This window comes from Convolutriloba macropyga, chromosome 11 (assembly GCF_964194025.1).
Source record: "Convolutriloba macropyga chromosome 11, txConMacr16.3, whole genome shotgun sequence".
In the NCBI taxonomy this organism is placed as follows: Eukaryota; Metazoa; Xenacoelomorpha; order Acoela; family Convolutidae; genus Convolutriloba; species Convolutriloba macropyga.
In genome coordinates, this window is record NC_134478.1 from 49656681 (window position 1) to 49671926 (window position 15246).

General features: G+C 35.9%; 2 protein-coding genes across 2 annotated transcripts in view; one reads left to right on the forward strand and one right to left on the reverse strand.

Annotated features, from left to right (window-relative positions):
* The window catches only part of LOC142349159 (low-density lipoprotein receptor-related protein 2-like), a 341838-nt gene that overhangs the window by 152597 nt on the left and 173995 nt on the right, over positions 1-15246 (forward strand). The window contains 3 exon segments of the mRNA XM_075400574.1: positions 11-145; positions 412-603; positions 5273-5431. Of these exon segments, the coding sequence (XP_075256689.1) occupies positions 11-145; positions 412-603; positions 5273-5431 (486 nt within the window).
* On the reverse strand, positions 5978-8046 carry LOC142349314 (uncharacterized). The gene is made up of 3 exons (XM_075400787.1): positions 7457-8046; positions 6825-7115; positions 5978-6396 (listed from the first exon to the last, which is right to left on the reverse strand). Exons 1-3 carry the CDS (start codon positions 7760-7762, stop codon positions 6067-6069), a joined length of 927 nt encoding a protein of 308 aa, XP_075256902.1. The 5' UTR covers positions 7763-8046; the 3' UTR covers positions 5978-6066.

Here is a 15246-nt window from a genome sequence, read left to right on the forward strand (position 1 = left end):
CTACCTTAAGGTAGACTCAGAAATCAAAAGTGTCCAACAAGTATGGTCACGTGACTCTACTTCTTCATCTTCTGCCCTTGATGACGTCACTCTTTTCGTCTCAACTGCAATTGATTTGCATGTTGTCAAAGAGCGCAAAATACAGGCAAGTTTTATTAGCAAAAACTTCATCTATAAATTTTTCTTGAAATCGTCGTAACCAGACAAAAGAAGAATTTCGATGAACGTTATAGCGAAATTGAAGATATTTGATAACAATTAACCGAAACCGACCACAACTGAACTCAGGTTCAAGACAGTGATTTCAAAAAGATCTATACGAAGGAACAAAATGCATACTTTTCCCCGCTATCAGCTAGAAATGAAACTGTTATTAATTGTTATAATTTTCCCCACAATTCTTTTGTTTAGAAAACGATTAGTGGCATTGACATCTATTCCGGAGAACTGGCTGTTGACTGGATCAACGAACACTTCTACTACTTGATGCAGGGACCCAATCCAGACTTCAGGACTCTGAACATGATGAACATGGATGGTTCTGGTATTGTCAAATTAGGGAATTTGTTCATGGCTACTTCCATAACTGTCGACCCTCGCCAGGTTAGAGAGACTCTATCTCATTCAGCCTTTTTCAAAACTTGTCACAGGTTGGTTATTAAAAAAAATCACATCAGCTTTTGATATCTAGTGAAGCGCTCTAAAACATTTATTTTGTTCGAAAAATATCAATTCTGCCTTTTCGAACTTCCGAAGAAGACCAACTATTCCAAAAATAATAAACAAAAAAGGGGGTTTTCATCATTATTAAATAGATAATGCCGACAATATTGACTTTTGACCAATTATTGTTGGTTCTAATCATTTACTAACGATGAAAGCTTAATACTTTGGATATCGTTGATCCTCTTTGGAGTTTCGAAAAAACAGCGTTACTGTTTTTCAAACCAAAGAAACAAAATCAGTTTATAGCTTTGGAAAAAGAAAATTGATCTCGAGATAAATTTCTTGTTCTATTGCCATTTAAATATCCACTTAATCCGCCATTTTTCAAAACTCTGCGAAATAAATATTACGTCTAGGTTTCTCTAAGAAACAAAATCATTTTATATCTTTGGAAAAAGAAAATTGACCGAGATAAATTTCTTGTTATATTACCACTTAATTATCCACTTAATCCGCCATTTTTCAAAAACTTGCGAAATAAAATTAGGTCTACTTTTCTCCAAGAAACAAGCGCAAGCTGTAATGCGCCGTGCCAGACAAAAACTTGAAACTGTCAGGCAACGACAGAGCACTTGGAGCAGATGGCATTTCAGGAATTAGAAGATCACCGCCAGCACTTTGCGGCAGCTAAACTCAGCGAGGCGGAAGTTATGGATAACCGTTCAATGTTTAGTCATCATTGAAGTTTAAAAAAATATTTGAAGACAGGGCATCAAATAAAAGCAAAAACTCGTACAGGCTTGGGTTAAATCGATTCCTCTTGATAATACCCTGGCTGCCAAACGTAGGCCGAGCTTGTCGCGTCCTTTTTCATTAAGCATCGATTATCCCGTTCAGGATTCTGCAGACATTAATCCTATCGACCAAACGCAACCCACAACTCAAACAATGATAAAAGCTGCGCAATTATTCTCAATCCCGACTGCTGTCAATGCTCACGATCAGAGCAACTATGACCCACAGCAGTCTAGAAACAAAGGTAAAGTTGAAGGTACCTTAAATCATCTTTCAAAGCTATTTCAGTACACGCTGCCTGGAGACAGAGTTTTTATTGCTCAGTGAGAGGCGCTGTATCGGGAATACTACCATGCTAAATTATAGCAATCCGTCAGTGATCAGAAAGTTGAACAGGCCAATAGACAATCAGGTACAGATGTTGAGAATCCGTTGGACAAAGTACTAACCAACGTACAAAATGTAGCACTTCTGCCAATTCTGCCACCTGGGCAATGTCCCCGCCACACACCACCTGTTATGGCACTGCCGAAGCCCAACGTTTGCATATCTGCTTTTTTAACAAATTTATCACATATCAAATCAGGGATCAATTTGTACACATGACACCCAAAGGTTCTAGCATGCGTGGTCAGTTGGATCTACACAACTCTCAATTTTCACAACAACAGAAACAATCTCAGTTTAACTTTCCAAACGAAACAAAACTCCCTAATACCTATCCCTCACATTACGTTGCTCCACCTGCAAGCCAGTTTTTTGGAACCGTGGCCCGTAATCTCGCCTGAGCAGCTAGCCAGTCCTCAACTTCCCGTAATTCCACTTTGAGTGCAACCAAGTGCACCATCAGAAGTACCCATTTTTACCAACATACAGCAGAACACTCTCCATTTCGCCTGCAGCCAGGCATTTGCCGTGCCAAAACTCACCAAAGTTTTCAATAAATGTTCAACTTGATTTAAATTTGTGGTGTTTTTCCAGAGCGCTCTCCCAAACGCCAATCAGGTCAGAAATAATGCAGCCGTTTTTTAATATTACTCAGCTGGTACTAGCAGCAAGCATTGCTAACCCTGCTATCAGCCATCCTATTTGGCAATCGTTTGACAACAAAACGTAGATAGTAACCGCACAACATTTTGAAGTACCTCAGTTAATTGCTTCAATACTGCAACTAACATCGTTCCATCTTTTGTCACGCAAGTTATTCCTTCAACATACGGGCATACCGCTTTTAAACCATTGTGCAGGGGTAGACCACTGCATAAAACGCATTTGACGCCAGCAGCAGAAAAACTCAACCACTCTTAAGGCATTGGATGACGCTATAGCGTGAAAGAGAAATGATCCGCTACCCAAAATGAAGTTTTTCCAGTTCAGTGGGGCTCCGCTCCAGTGGCACGATATGAATGGTAAAATCAGATCGCAACCGACTCTCAGCCTTCAACTGATTATTTGAAATTCACATGACTTGAGACTCTTCAAACTGGCTAAGCTAACACTGTTTTCGCTGAGTTCGCCCACTGAGGTGCAATGTGCAAGTACGCACTGAAAACCTTAGTACCTAAATTTGGCTTATCACAGGCGGTTTTAGGTACCCATTTGGAGAAACTCAACAGCTTTCCACAGATGAAGAAGCACAATAAGGATAAATACCTGTTCGGGGTGCACTTTAGGTCTTGTTTTTGTTTTTAAGTAACTTTCGTTTGGTTCGGATTTTAAGACCGCTGCATTTCTCAATACTTTCGTACTGAAACTACCACAAAATGAAAGGGTTCTGGTCACTCTTCAGAGTAAAAAAAATGAGTGAAACCTACTCATCTAATGGGATTTCAACTGGATTTTAATATAACGGGATTTTATTGACTGGTGAGAGGCGAAAACGGACGCACACGGCCTAATTCAGAGCACTGCCGCTAAAATGAGGACTTTAACTGGATTTTAGTGAAATCGTATTTTATTGACTGGTTAAAGGCAAAAGCGGAAGCACCCAACTCAATTATAAGCACAGCCGATAAACTGAGGACTTAAGATACCACCAATTCAGTTACAAGAACAACAGTTTCATTGAAAGCTTTTGCTGCAAATAGGCAACAGAAGTGTAATCAGAAGCCGAAAATTAGTTCTGCATCAACAGCAATCGCTTGTTCTATTGCATACAAAGACAGCAATCTGTTGTATTAATGACGTGTTTCTAAAGAAATGTCCCGCAATCAGCGATCCAAGGTCTTGGCTGAGGCAAAGCTCTGTTTCACTTCTTTGCATGAAAAACTCGTTCAGGCAGTGCACAAGACTTCGCAATTGTAGAAAAGATGGCAAGAACTCCAATAAGAGATGCATTGGAGAGGATTTCTGCAGATATTAGATCAACAAACATAAGCATGAATGATTCGACGTCAAATGCAGGTCGACGGAAACCAAGCAGGACAAACACTTTGTGTTTTGTTATAGATATCAAAAGCACCCTTGAAGTTACTGCGTTTTACCTGATTAATTTTTCTGATAATATTACTACAGCAATCTTTTTCTGCAATAGGGCCCGGGTTTCCGATACTCTCGCAGTTAGACTCGGTTTGCAGAGTTCCGCATTAAAACTGACCGTCAAGGGTATAAACAACAGCGAGTTGATCGACAAAAAAGTATTAATTTACTTTTCACACTTCAAAATAATCAGGACTTGGAAGCTTTCACTCCTTGTCCTTCTGTAAGGGAAACGTTGAACTTCTCGTTTAACTCCTTAAAACTCCGGTCAAACTATTGGATTATCGATGGGAGATAATAAAAACCCTGATGGTGATGCTTAAAGTGGAGGTCTCAAAGAACAATAAAACAAACACATGGCGTGCGTCCAGAACGATGAGATGCTTTACATCAGACTCAATTTCGAACAACCGCTTGATCCGACCAGCTGACCAGATTAGACAGTTTAGTCCGACAAAAGGAAATTTGAAGCAAAACGACTACTCCGCTTGTCGGATTTATTGCCACAGAGATCTGTTCTTTTTGGAATTAAATGACTCTCCTTGAACGAGATACTGGGGATGCGTTCTGTTTTCCAAAGCAATGAAAATTTGTTCTGACATCATCGGTAAGAAATCCAGGCAATAAACTTATCTAGTTATGGCCGTCCTAGTTTAAGTAAAATACAGCCATGAAGACAACGGGACGAAACTTGGACAAGATGTCTACCATGCCATCCACCCTTTGTAAAAAGTTGCCGAAAAGTGCTCAACATTGGATAGCTCTATAATGCACCCCGACACGCACAAGTTTTATTTAACAATAACACCTGTTGAATCTTCTGTAAAATTACTCAATTAGTCAATAAAATTGGGTATCCCTGTTAAGGAAAAACTGCGAAAAACTTGCAGTAGAAAGTCTGAAAATTCAGGCCGAATGAAACTTGCAGTCCAGTTTCAACACTTTTGTATGAAAAGAAAGAGAAAGTTGAAGGTTTGATAAAGTTTATTATAACGCTAAAAAAAATTTTGAAACTGAGCGTTTAGAAAATTATGATACTGCCATCCCTCCACCCCATTCACAGTGGTGATTTCGCTATTCGTATATATCAAGGGCTTAATTCTTACTCTTTTCGTGGTTTATTATTAGTTATTTTTCTACACTGCCTACCTCTGTGAATTTTTTTCAATGCCTGAAACTTCTTAGATTTTAAGAGAAATACAGTGTTCCTTTTTTATTTCACATCAAATCACCCTCTGCATTTTTTTTCTTGTACTGAAAATGAGTATAGACGCCTGTCGCAATTCGGTGCCGAATTTGTGAAATTTTGTACTAAGCCAGTTGATGGTTTTAGAATGTGGGAAAAGTGTTCTACAGTGTGCGGGGATCGGGAACAACTTCATCAGCTGGCGAAGCCGCCGATGACGTCAGCGGGATGAAGAGCGGGCAAATTGTGTCATGTGACTTGTCAGGTTCCAACCACGCTATTGTCCTCAGCCAGCATGTTTTCAGGGTAAGCCAAGGGGGGGGGGTGACTTTTTGAACTTTAGCTATAGTGTTTGTTATAGGTTACGAGCGTGTTTCAATGTACAGGTTATATGATTCGGCTTGAAGTCACTGAGAACTTCTGACTATCGAGATCCACGAAGCCGAAGCGGTTCGAGATATTAAGTCAGAATTTCAAAGTGACTTCTGCAGAGTCACGAAGTTTTGTTTAAAACACGAAACGTGCACGTTTTAAATTAACGAAAGTTCATGGAAGTCAACTGCTGGCTGATTATATAAAAGCTTCTGGCATTTTAACTTCTGGTGACTTTCGGCTTTTAATATGTGCACGTGAGTATACCAACAAAAAGAGCAACTTTTCGAAGAAAAGTTTTGCACACTCTCCCTTTTTTTGCCCTTGATATCGCGAATTGTTCATTTCGTTCATGCCTAACTACTTTACAAAAAGTTATCTACTTAAAATTTGAGTAGAATAGCATTGGGTTAATTGTATGTGACCGTTTTCAAGTAAAATGCTAACAGTTATACGTAATTTTCGTCTCTGTTGCTGTTTTTACTCAACGAAAACCCGTTAATCAAAGATTAATTCTATTATTTTTTTTACTAATGAATCAACAAATTTTACAATGTTCGAAAAAATAATTAGCACCTTGCTTCCTCCGCCGGGAATCCTCTCTTCTTTTTGACAAGGGATACCCGAAACTTTTCCCGGCACACAGGACACTCAAACAAGGATATGGGCCCTTCCTTGAGTTTAAATTTGATCAGCTTAGTTAAGCAATTGCCGTGAAACCAATGTGAACAAGGCAGGTGTTCACACTTCGAAGTCTCTTCATGTGAATACAAGCAAATTGCACATGTCCAATTGTCGGTTTGTTGAGTTGTTGATTTTGAGTCCTTTTTCTCGGGAATCAGAACTTCGATTTGTGTGGATTCATTTTGCCCGTTCGATTTTTGACCATCAACACCCGCCTGAGAAAACATAAGTTGAAAAAATTTATCCGTAAAAATTGCTCGCCAAAATAATTAAAATTTGAAAACTCAAATGGTGAAAATGAAAAGTTTCCGAATTGCAGCGCAAAAAGCGAAACATTGTCTGTCACATCAATGTTGCTTAATGCCACAGAGATAATAACTACATAAATAACATAAAGGGCATTACCGAATGGAAAATATCTCTCATGGATCTGGGTTACCTTGAGCATAATTCGCATTTAACCCAAATACGCAAAAATTTTGCACATTTTAAAAAAATTTTAGTAACGCATTTGGTCAAATTGGACTGTGACAATATTGGTACACTTCTGCGGTATTTTGGGCTCAACCGGCTGTTTTCTTGAAAATTTTGCACAGAAACTGGATTGGTTTAGACCTCGGTCAGAGGCGCGTGAATAACTTACGTTTCCTGGCATGTACAAATTGGAGGGCATGAAGAGTGATGAAAATCGGGCTGACGAAACCGTGAAAACACATTGACCAGTTGATGAAGATGTGTTCTTGCAACATTTTTCCAAATCGTAGCCGACAGCCGGCAAGTTGGCATTTTCGTCAACACTTTTGTCAAATTGAATAAATTCGAAACGATAATCCGACTTGTTTGGACATTTTATAGCTTGTAGTAAGTCTTTCTCCAGAGATTTGTTTAATATTGACAGTTGCCCAGGCTGTGACGATGTTGCAGACAAACGGCTCTAATTAAAACAATTTTGATGATCATAAATGTCAGAATGAATGAACAAACTGTGTTGACATCAGTTACAAGGCCACAATTTTAATTTTAAAAAGGTAGTTATATTACAATATCACAATAAAATAGCTAGCTCAATTTTCCGACTTTAGACTAAACCAGGTTTTATTTCTCTGAAGCTTCAACCAACTAAAAATATCGCCTGAAAATTACTAATTACCAAATAAGCGAATGACTGAGCTCAAATGAGATTTTTTGCATAGAAAGCTAACTTTTGGTCACGCATGAATTAGAACCACGCCCCCCCTCTCCCCACAGTTAGAAGTTAGAAGGATAAATACTAACCTGATCACGGCGACATAATTTGGAGAGGTTAGCAGCCACATAGGCACTCAGAACGACGTTTAAAAAGAAAATCTTCAAGATTGCAAACGACACCCACGTTTTTATATAGGAAACATTTTCTTCTTTCTTGTTATCGTTTGCAGTGTTGGTCACGCCATCATCCGATCTTGTAGTTGTGTTTGATTCTTGATCGACAACGTCATTGTTGTCTGTAAAAATGTCTTTGTCTATCCAAATATACAAATCAAATGCCGTTACGAAGAATAATATCAGCAGAAACAAAAAGCAAAATAATTTTCCTTCCATTTCTCAAAATCAATTTTTTTCATAAATATTGTACAAACGGAAATAATGTGATCAATAATTATATAAAGAGGCCACCTACAAAAGAAAAGTCGATAATAAAAATTTAAATCACTTAAAGTTTTCTAATTGTGGTCTATTTATGCGACAGGCTACTGTCGACAGCTCACAAGTGTTATTTTTATAGAAGCTATGATAACATAATGAGAAAACTTTATTTTTGAATAATACAGAATTCTAGAAAGTGTTAGAGAAACGAAACAATATCAGAGGCCACTCAATCATATCTTTTCACGTCGATCACAAATCATTTAAGTTTAGTTTCTGGTATATTACAAATACAAAAATAGAGCTGCTCTTACAAATTCGAAACTTATTTAGAGCGGTTTATTTGTCTCACTTGCTATATGACGTAAGAGACTGCATAAGTAAATATGAACATCAGACATTTGAGGATTTTTATCGTGTAAGATCTTACAAATTTCTTACAAAATTGTCTTATAAGTACTTATAAGATTATGCGTCGACTGACTAAGACTTTGTAAGACAATTTATCAGGTCTTATCAGGTCTGATAAGATCTTACACGATAAAAGTTCAGTTTTGTCAGATCTTACAAGATAAAAATTCTGCCCAAAAAGATCTTACACGATAAAAATTTTGCCTAACAAAAAATGTTTTTCGTGTAAGATCTTATAGGAATCTTATCAGATCTTGTAAGATAAACATCAGATAAGATGTTTATCAGATCTTATACGATAAAAATTCTTTAAGTATGACATGTTCTACATATCGAAGACAATTCAGGGTTGCTTTCAAGCAGTATTCAAAAAGCCACAGCTTGCGACACTCAAGTGGCAGAGCAACAAAGGGAAAATTATTTTATATTGTCTTTTGAGACGTATAAGATATTGTGAAAAAGATTATTCGAGTGTTAGGGGCTTTTTCTGAGGCAGTAATTATCAAACTAGGCTGTAAAAAAGACCAAATTTATCTTGGACTGCTAAGTTTTTCCATAGTACCTAGTAAAGTTTAGCCATAGTACCTAGATAGTTGACCGATTGTCTTTTTTTACTTTCATAAGAACTTGACTACGTTAAAACTTAAAAACACAAACATCAAAACTCTCTTTTTTGTTCAAGACGCTTTGTTTTTTTAAAGTATCTTGCAGAAAAGTTTGTTTCGTTTTATAATGAAGCACGACGCAACGTCTTCAAGAAATACGTAAAATCAAATTTTTTTTATGTTCTTTCGACAAATTTCAAAGAAACCAAACAACAAATATTTTTTGCGGTATTCATGAAGTAACCATAACCTGGCAATTTTTGCTATAAAGTTTAATATAAAAAAGTTTTGCGAGAACGTTTATTTATTAAGAACGTTTTTTTCTTGTTTGGCCCACCTCGAAAAATCATTTTCTGCAGATTGAAGAATTCTTTTTTTAAATTTTTTGGACTACTGTTTCTTATTACTCCTGGGGCACGCAGCCCTTGATTTTGAACAATGCAAGAGAATAATAGTTGGAAACGATAAAAAACTTTAAAAATTTAAATCACTTAAAGTTTTCTAATTGTGGTCTATTTATGCGACAGGCTACTGTCGTCAGCTCACAAGTGTTATTTTTATAGAAGCTATGATAACATAATGAGAACACTTTAATTTTGAATAATACAGAATTCTAGAAAGTGTTCGGGAAACGAAACAATATCAGAGGCCACTCAATCATATCTTTTCACGTCGATGACAAATCATTTAAATATAGTTTCTGGTATATTACAAATACAAAAATAGAGCTGCTCTTACAAATGCGAAACCTATTTAGAGCGGTTTATTTGTCTCACTTGTTATATATCGTAAGAGACTGCATAAGTAAATATGAACATCAGACATTTGAGAATTTTTATCGTGTAAGATCTTACAAATTTCTTACAAAATTGTCTTTTAATAACTTATAAGATTATGCGTTGCCTGACTAAGACTTTGTGAGACAATTTATCAGGTCTTACACGATAAAAATTTTTTATCAGGTCTGATAAGATCTCACGCGATAAACTTCACTTTTGTCAGATCTTACAAGATAAGAATTCTGCCTAAAAGGATCTTACACGATAAAAATTTTGCCTGACAAAAATGTTTATCGTGTATGATCTTATAAGAATCTTACCAGATCTTGTAAGATAAACATCAGATAAGATGTTTATCAGATCTTATACGATAAAAATTCTTTAAGTATGACATGTTCTACATATTGAAGACAATTCAGGGTTGCTTTCAAACAGTATTCAAAAAGCTACAGCTTGCAACACTCAAGTGGCATAGCAACAAAGAGAAAATTATCTTATTTTGTATTTTGAGACGTATAAGATATTGTGAAAAAGATTATTCGAGTGTTAGGGGCTTTTTCTGAGGCAGTAATTATCAAACTAGGCTGTAAAATTTTCTTCAAAGACCAAATTTATCTTGGACTGCTAAGTTTAGCCATATTACTTAGTAAAGTTTAGCCATAGTACCTAATTAGTTGACCGATTGTTTTTTTTTACTTTCATAAGAACTTGACTACGTAATACGGTTATATTAAAGTCATTAAACGTGTCTTATCAGACCTTACACGATAAAAATTCAGCCCTGCGTGAACTTTTATCGTGTAGGATCTGATAAGATAGTTATCAGATCTCGTAAGATAACAAATCAGCAAAATTGAATTTTTGTCTTATAATGTCTGATAAGATACTTATCAAATCTTGTAAGATAACAATTCGTCAAATTGATTTATTATCTTATAAGATCTGATAAGTATCTTATCAGATCTTATACGATTAAACTTCACCTAGGGAAGAATTTTTAACGTGTAAGACCAGATAAGATCTTCTTACACGATAAAGATTTTTGATCAACATCTTATCAGATCTTACACGATAAAAATTCCATAATCACTGAGGAAAGCTTTGGCTTTAGGAATTACGGCTCAAAATTTTTCAGAAAATATGTGGGTGAATGATCTATATGCCTGGAAAATTTTTCTTTCAGACGTAATTTTTTTCAGTGAAGCAAAATCCAATGAAAAGAAGACAAATGAGTTGAGGAGAAACTTCTTGTATGCAGCAAATCTAAAGATAGAAATCTCAATGGAAAGAATTAGAAAAGTATGAAATCCAGATTAGAAATTGAAACGAACCTCCAAAAAAGAACTCCACTAAAACCCAATTTGTTTGCCAAACAAAAAGGATAAAGGTTGAACGTCATTTCGATATTGAATAGTTGGCATATAAAAATCAAAAAATGGAATATAGAAAAAAAGCTCCTGAAAATTTTTTTTCTCCTTTTACAGCAGTTGCGGCGCAAACCGATATTGACCCGTTAATGTTGAAAAATCAAAGATGCTAGTTCAGCCTTCAATACATTACTCAATTTTAACGACTGATTACATCTAAACTTTACCTGCGGTCGAAAATTACTGATCCGGCAAGTTGCTTTTATTTAAGTTTTTTAGTAGTGACCAGGAAACTTAAAAACACAAACATCGAAACTCTCTTTTTTGTTCAAGACGCTTTCTTTTTTTAAAGTATCTTGCCGAAAAGTTTAAAGTATCTTGCCGAAAGTTCGTTTCGTTTAATAATGAAGCACGACGCAACGTCTTCAAGAAATACGTAAAATAAGATTTTTCTTATGTTCTTTCGACAAATTTCGATGAGACCAAATAACAAACATTTTTTGCGGTATTCATGAAGTAAGCATAACCTGCCAATTTTTGGTAAAAAGTTTAATAAAAAAAAGTTTTGCGAAAAGGTTTATTTATTAAGAACGTTTTTTTTTCTTATTTGGCCCACCTCGAAAAATCATTTTCTGCAGATAGAAGAATTCGTTTTTTTTTAAATTTTTTGGACTACTGTTTCTCATTACTCCTGGGAAACGCGGCCCTTGATTTTGAACAATGCATGAGAATAATAGTTGGAAACGATATAAAAACTTGTCTAATTGATCTCGAATATTATATTGGAAATTATGGAAAATTTGAATTGAATGAATTATGAACCAAAGGATAATGTGAAGGAAACAATTGGTAGACGTTTTTTGGGTCAACATCTTCAGCGGATTAACATGCCCGCCCCATTAGACCCAATAGTTTTTAAAGCTATTTCAGTTTCATTGCTCACACTTTGTAATTTTGAGAGAAAGTTGACCTTTTTTTACCGATCCAGCAACAATTTTTCCGTTCAACAGAGTTTTTTGTCAGTAGATGCAAAAAGGAGGAGTATACCCGTTCGGTAAGAAGTTTTTATTTAGATTATGAGTGTTAGGTGACTTTAAGTCATTTTTTTCAACTAGTTTTTCAACCACTCAATTCAACTAGTTTGTACTTATTAAGTATCCTGCTCAAATGTAGTTCAGTATCATTCATCAGTTAGGGTTCTTATTACACAAATTGGAGCTTCTCTGTTTCGACCCACCAGAGTTTTGTGCCCCCATTTAGAAGTTACGTGTTGTTATATAACAAGTTACTACTTAAAACATGGCATGTCCCCCTCAAACGCTTGAAAGTTATATGCCCACTAAGTTGAGGGTTATTTAGTCAAAAAATACCCCACGTTATTAGGTAATGGAAGTTTGTTTCATTGTATTTTGTTAAAGTTTTTAACTTAGTTTGTACTTTTTTATTGGTCTCTTTTGAAAACTTTCTTTTTATTCCATTGTCAATGTGGTGTTTCTTCTAGGACTAATTTTTTGCCAAGATTACTCATGCTCCCTCGTTGTTATATTCTAATCCAGAATATAGATGAGCTGAGATCTTTTCGAAGCGGGCAACGAAGAAAAAGCGATCTGCAGCAAAAGGACCAAAAAATGCGTGATACAAAAATAAGTTAACTGTTTTAACTAGGAACGTAAATTTGTGTTCAAGGGATATCAAATAAAGTAAGTAAGTAGAACATTTTTTACCTGTCAGTAAGCTGAACTTAAAATCTTCACAACTACTTCCTAATCAAAATGAGAACCGTCGAGTGGTTAGTTTAACTTCTGTTTGCATATCGCAACTAATTTGGAAATAAAAGTTTTATTTTAAGCTAAATTGATGTGCAATTTTTGAAAACGAGATCTATCGATGAGTTAAAAACTTTTTGACGGATTTACAGTTGATAATGGAAATCTTCAGCTTTCATCGGCCAGCATATGCATAAATGACCTCAAACATGTTCCATACTTCCACTGTTCACTTAATATGTAAACCCATTCACGAAAAAAATCATATTGAAAGATCTTGGCAGAATCATGCAATAGGGAGCATCGAAATTCCAGATTTGCTTCCAAAGTTTTGCGAGAAAGATAACTGTTGTGCAAGATCTTACAGTAGTAGCATTCCCGCAGCAAATATACAAATTAAGGAACGAAATTAAGTTTTTGAGCCAATGATGAGTATATTATGTCTAAACTGCACGGACAAAAAATCGGACCCAGAAATAAATAGAGAATTGAAAAAATGAAAAAAAACTTTAAATTACAACTGCCCACAAATATAGCCAAAAAGATTGGAGTCTCTTTTAAGGGCGGTACTAACAACGTTCATACGTAAACAAGTCGGAAACATTTTTTGAACTTTTATCTTAAATTTGCATTAAAATTCGAAATCCAAAAATAGGCATCAGAGAAAATTCATACAACATTAAGTTGAATTAATGTGCAGAAAATAATTATTTTATTGCGCTATTTGAAGGAAACTGTTAATTTGAACTATTTGGATACCGATTTGGTTTATCAACTGGATTTAAATAATGTTTTAAGACACTAAACCAATAAACAACCCTTCCGCCACTTCCTTAAATGTTTTCTGATCAACAACCCTTACCCGAATGTTTTCTTCACTCCGTATGAGAACAGTTTCAAAAAATGAACAATTAGAGATGAAAAATTGCGCGAGCGTCTTGGAAGATATTTTCCAGCTTGTAACATCTAGCAAAATATTCAATCACCTTGATTGTTTTCTTTTCATCAGACGAATTTTTTTCTGGCAAGGGTTTACAATATAAGCGTTTTTAAAAATGACCTTGCAAGTCCAGAAGGCTCGTCTAGAAAAGTCAGGGAAGTTTTTAAGCATAACATTTTTTCACTCTGCAACTCTAATTAAAGGTCTTCGAGTACACCTTTCATTGAATGCATTTAAAACAGTCCTGAAGTGTTGCTTTGGTGTTCCAATGTATGAAGATGAATAGAGAGGTCCATTTTGAATGTCTGGTTTTCTGGTTTGTCTTCTTTTTGAGGGTTATATCTTCCCAGGGGGTCGGTATGACAGCGCGGCACTATTGTATTAGGGACAAAAAAATTTCACCGCAGCCAATCTATTGCCTGTCTCTGATAACAGCTGCCTACTAGAAAAGAATTAGATTGGACTGGAAGACGTTTATGCGCTGAGTCGGAATTCTGCACAACCTGCAGCTTTTGACGTGATATTCAATTTGATACTGCAACGAAATCTTTTATCAGATGCCGCGCATAACTAAGGAATAACTTTGACAACTGCTGGAGACATAGAAGACCGGCATTACAGTCATCAATGCAATGATGTTTGAATTCAGTTTTATGCGCTGGAATTTGAATCTTTTGGTGGTTTTCAGAGCTAGTTCGAAAAATCATGAAACCAATTGCACTTTTTGCTGATAACAACAGCTTACAACTTATGGGAGTCTCAATTATCTATAAGCCGACTCGCGCACGCAGTGTCCATCATGGCTGCGTTGGTCGACCATGATGTTGTTCTCAATTCTCAATAGAAACAATTCCCACCTATAATATGCAGCTTTTGCTCATATTGTCTCCCAATGAGAAGGGAAAAATTATCCTTAAAGTCCTTTTTCTCCACGGAATGAGCAGTGAGTCAAAATTGCAGTGAACATGATGAGATTCGGAAAACTGTAGAAACCGGAAAAGAGAGGTAAAGACAACGAGGCGGAGGCCCTTAGGAAAACGGAAAAAATTTTTACATTGTGATTAGATTTGGAATGCTGTTTAAATACTGCAGATTTGATTTCTTTCGTAATTGAAGAAGGGAAGACTAACTAAAATCTTAAAACAAGAAATTTAGGATATTTAACTGATTTCCCAATCAGTTTCAGCACCTTCAATTGTAGAGGGTTTTGCTAATTTTATTGATAGTTTTCAGTTGAAATACCGGGTCTTTCCCATTATCCCCTCCCCCAGCTTAGTGGTCAGATAACCTATAGCCCCCCAATCATGGTAATTATACCATAATGGGGGGCTATAATTTCATGGGGGGGCTATAATAGGAAAGACCCGAAATACCTACCTAGTCGATTAATAATGAGCGTTTATAGCCATGCACACCTCTTACTGTGGAGGGTGGTTGATTTTTTCCTTAAGATGCAATCATTTTAGTCTTCTCGTAGACAAATATCTACGCTTTTTCAATATTGCTGAGATTGCTGAATTAAATCAGCGCTGAATCAGTCTAAAGACATTCTGTTTTACTTGAATGGCCAG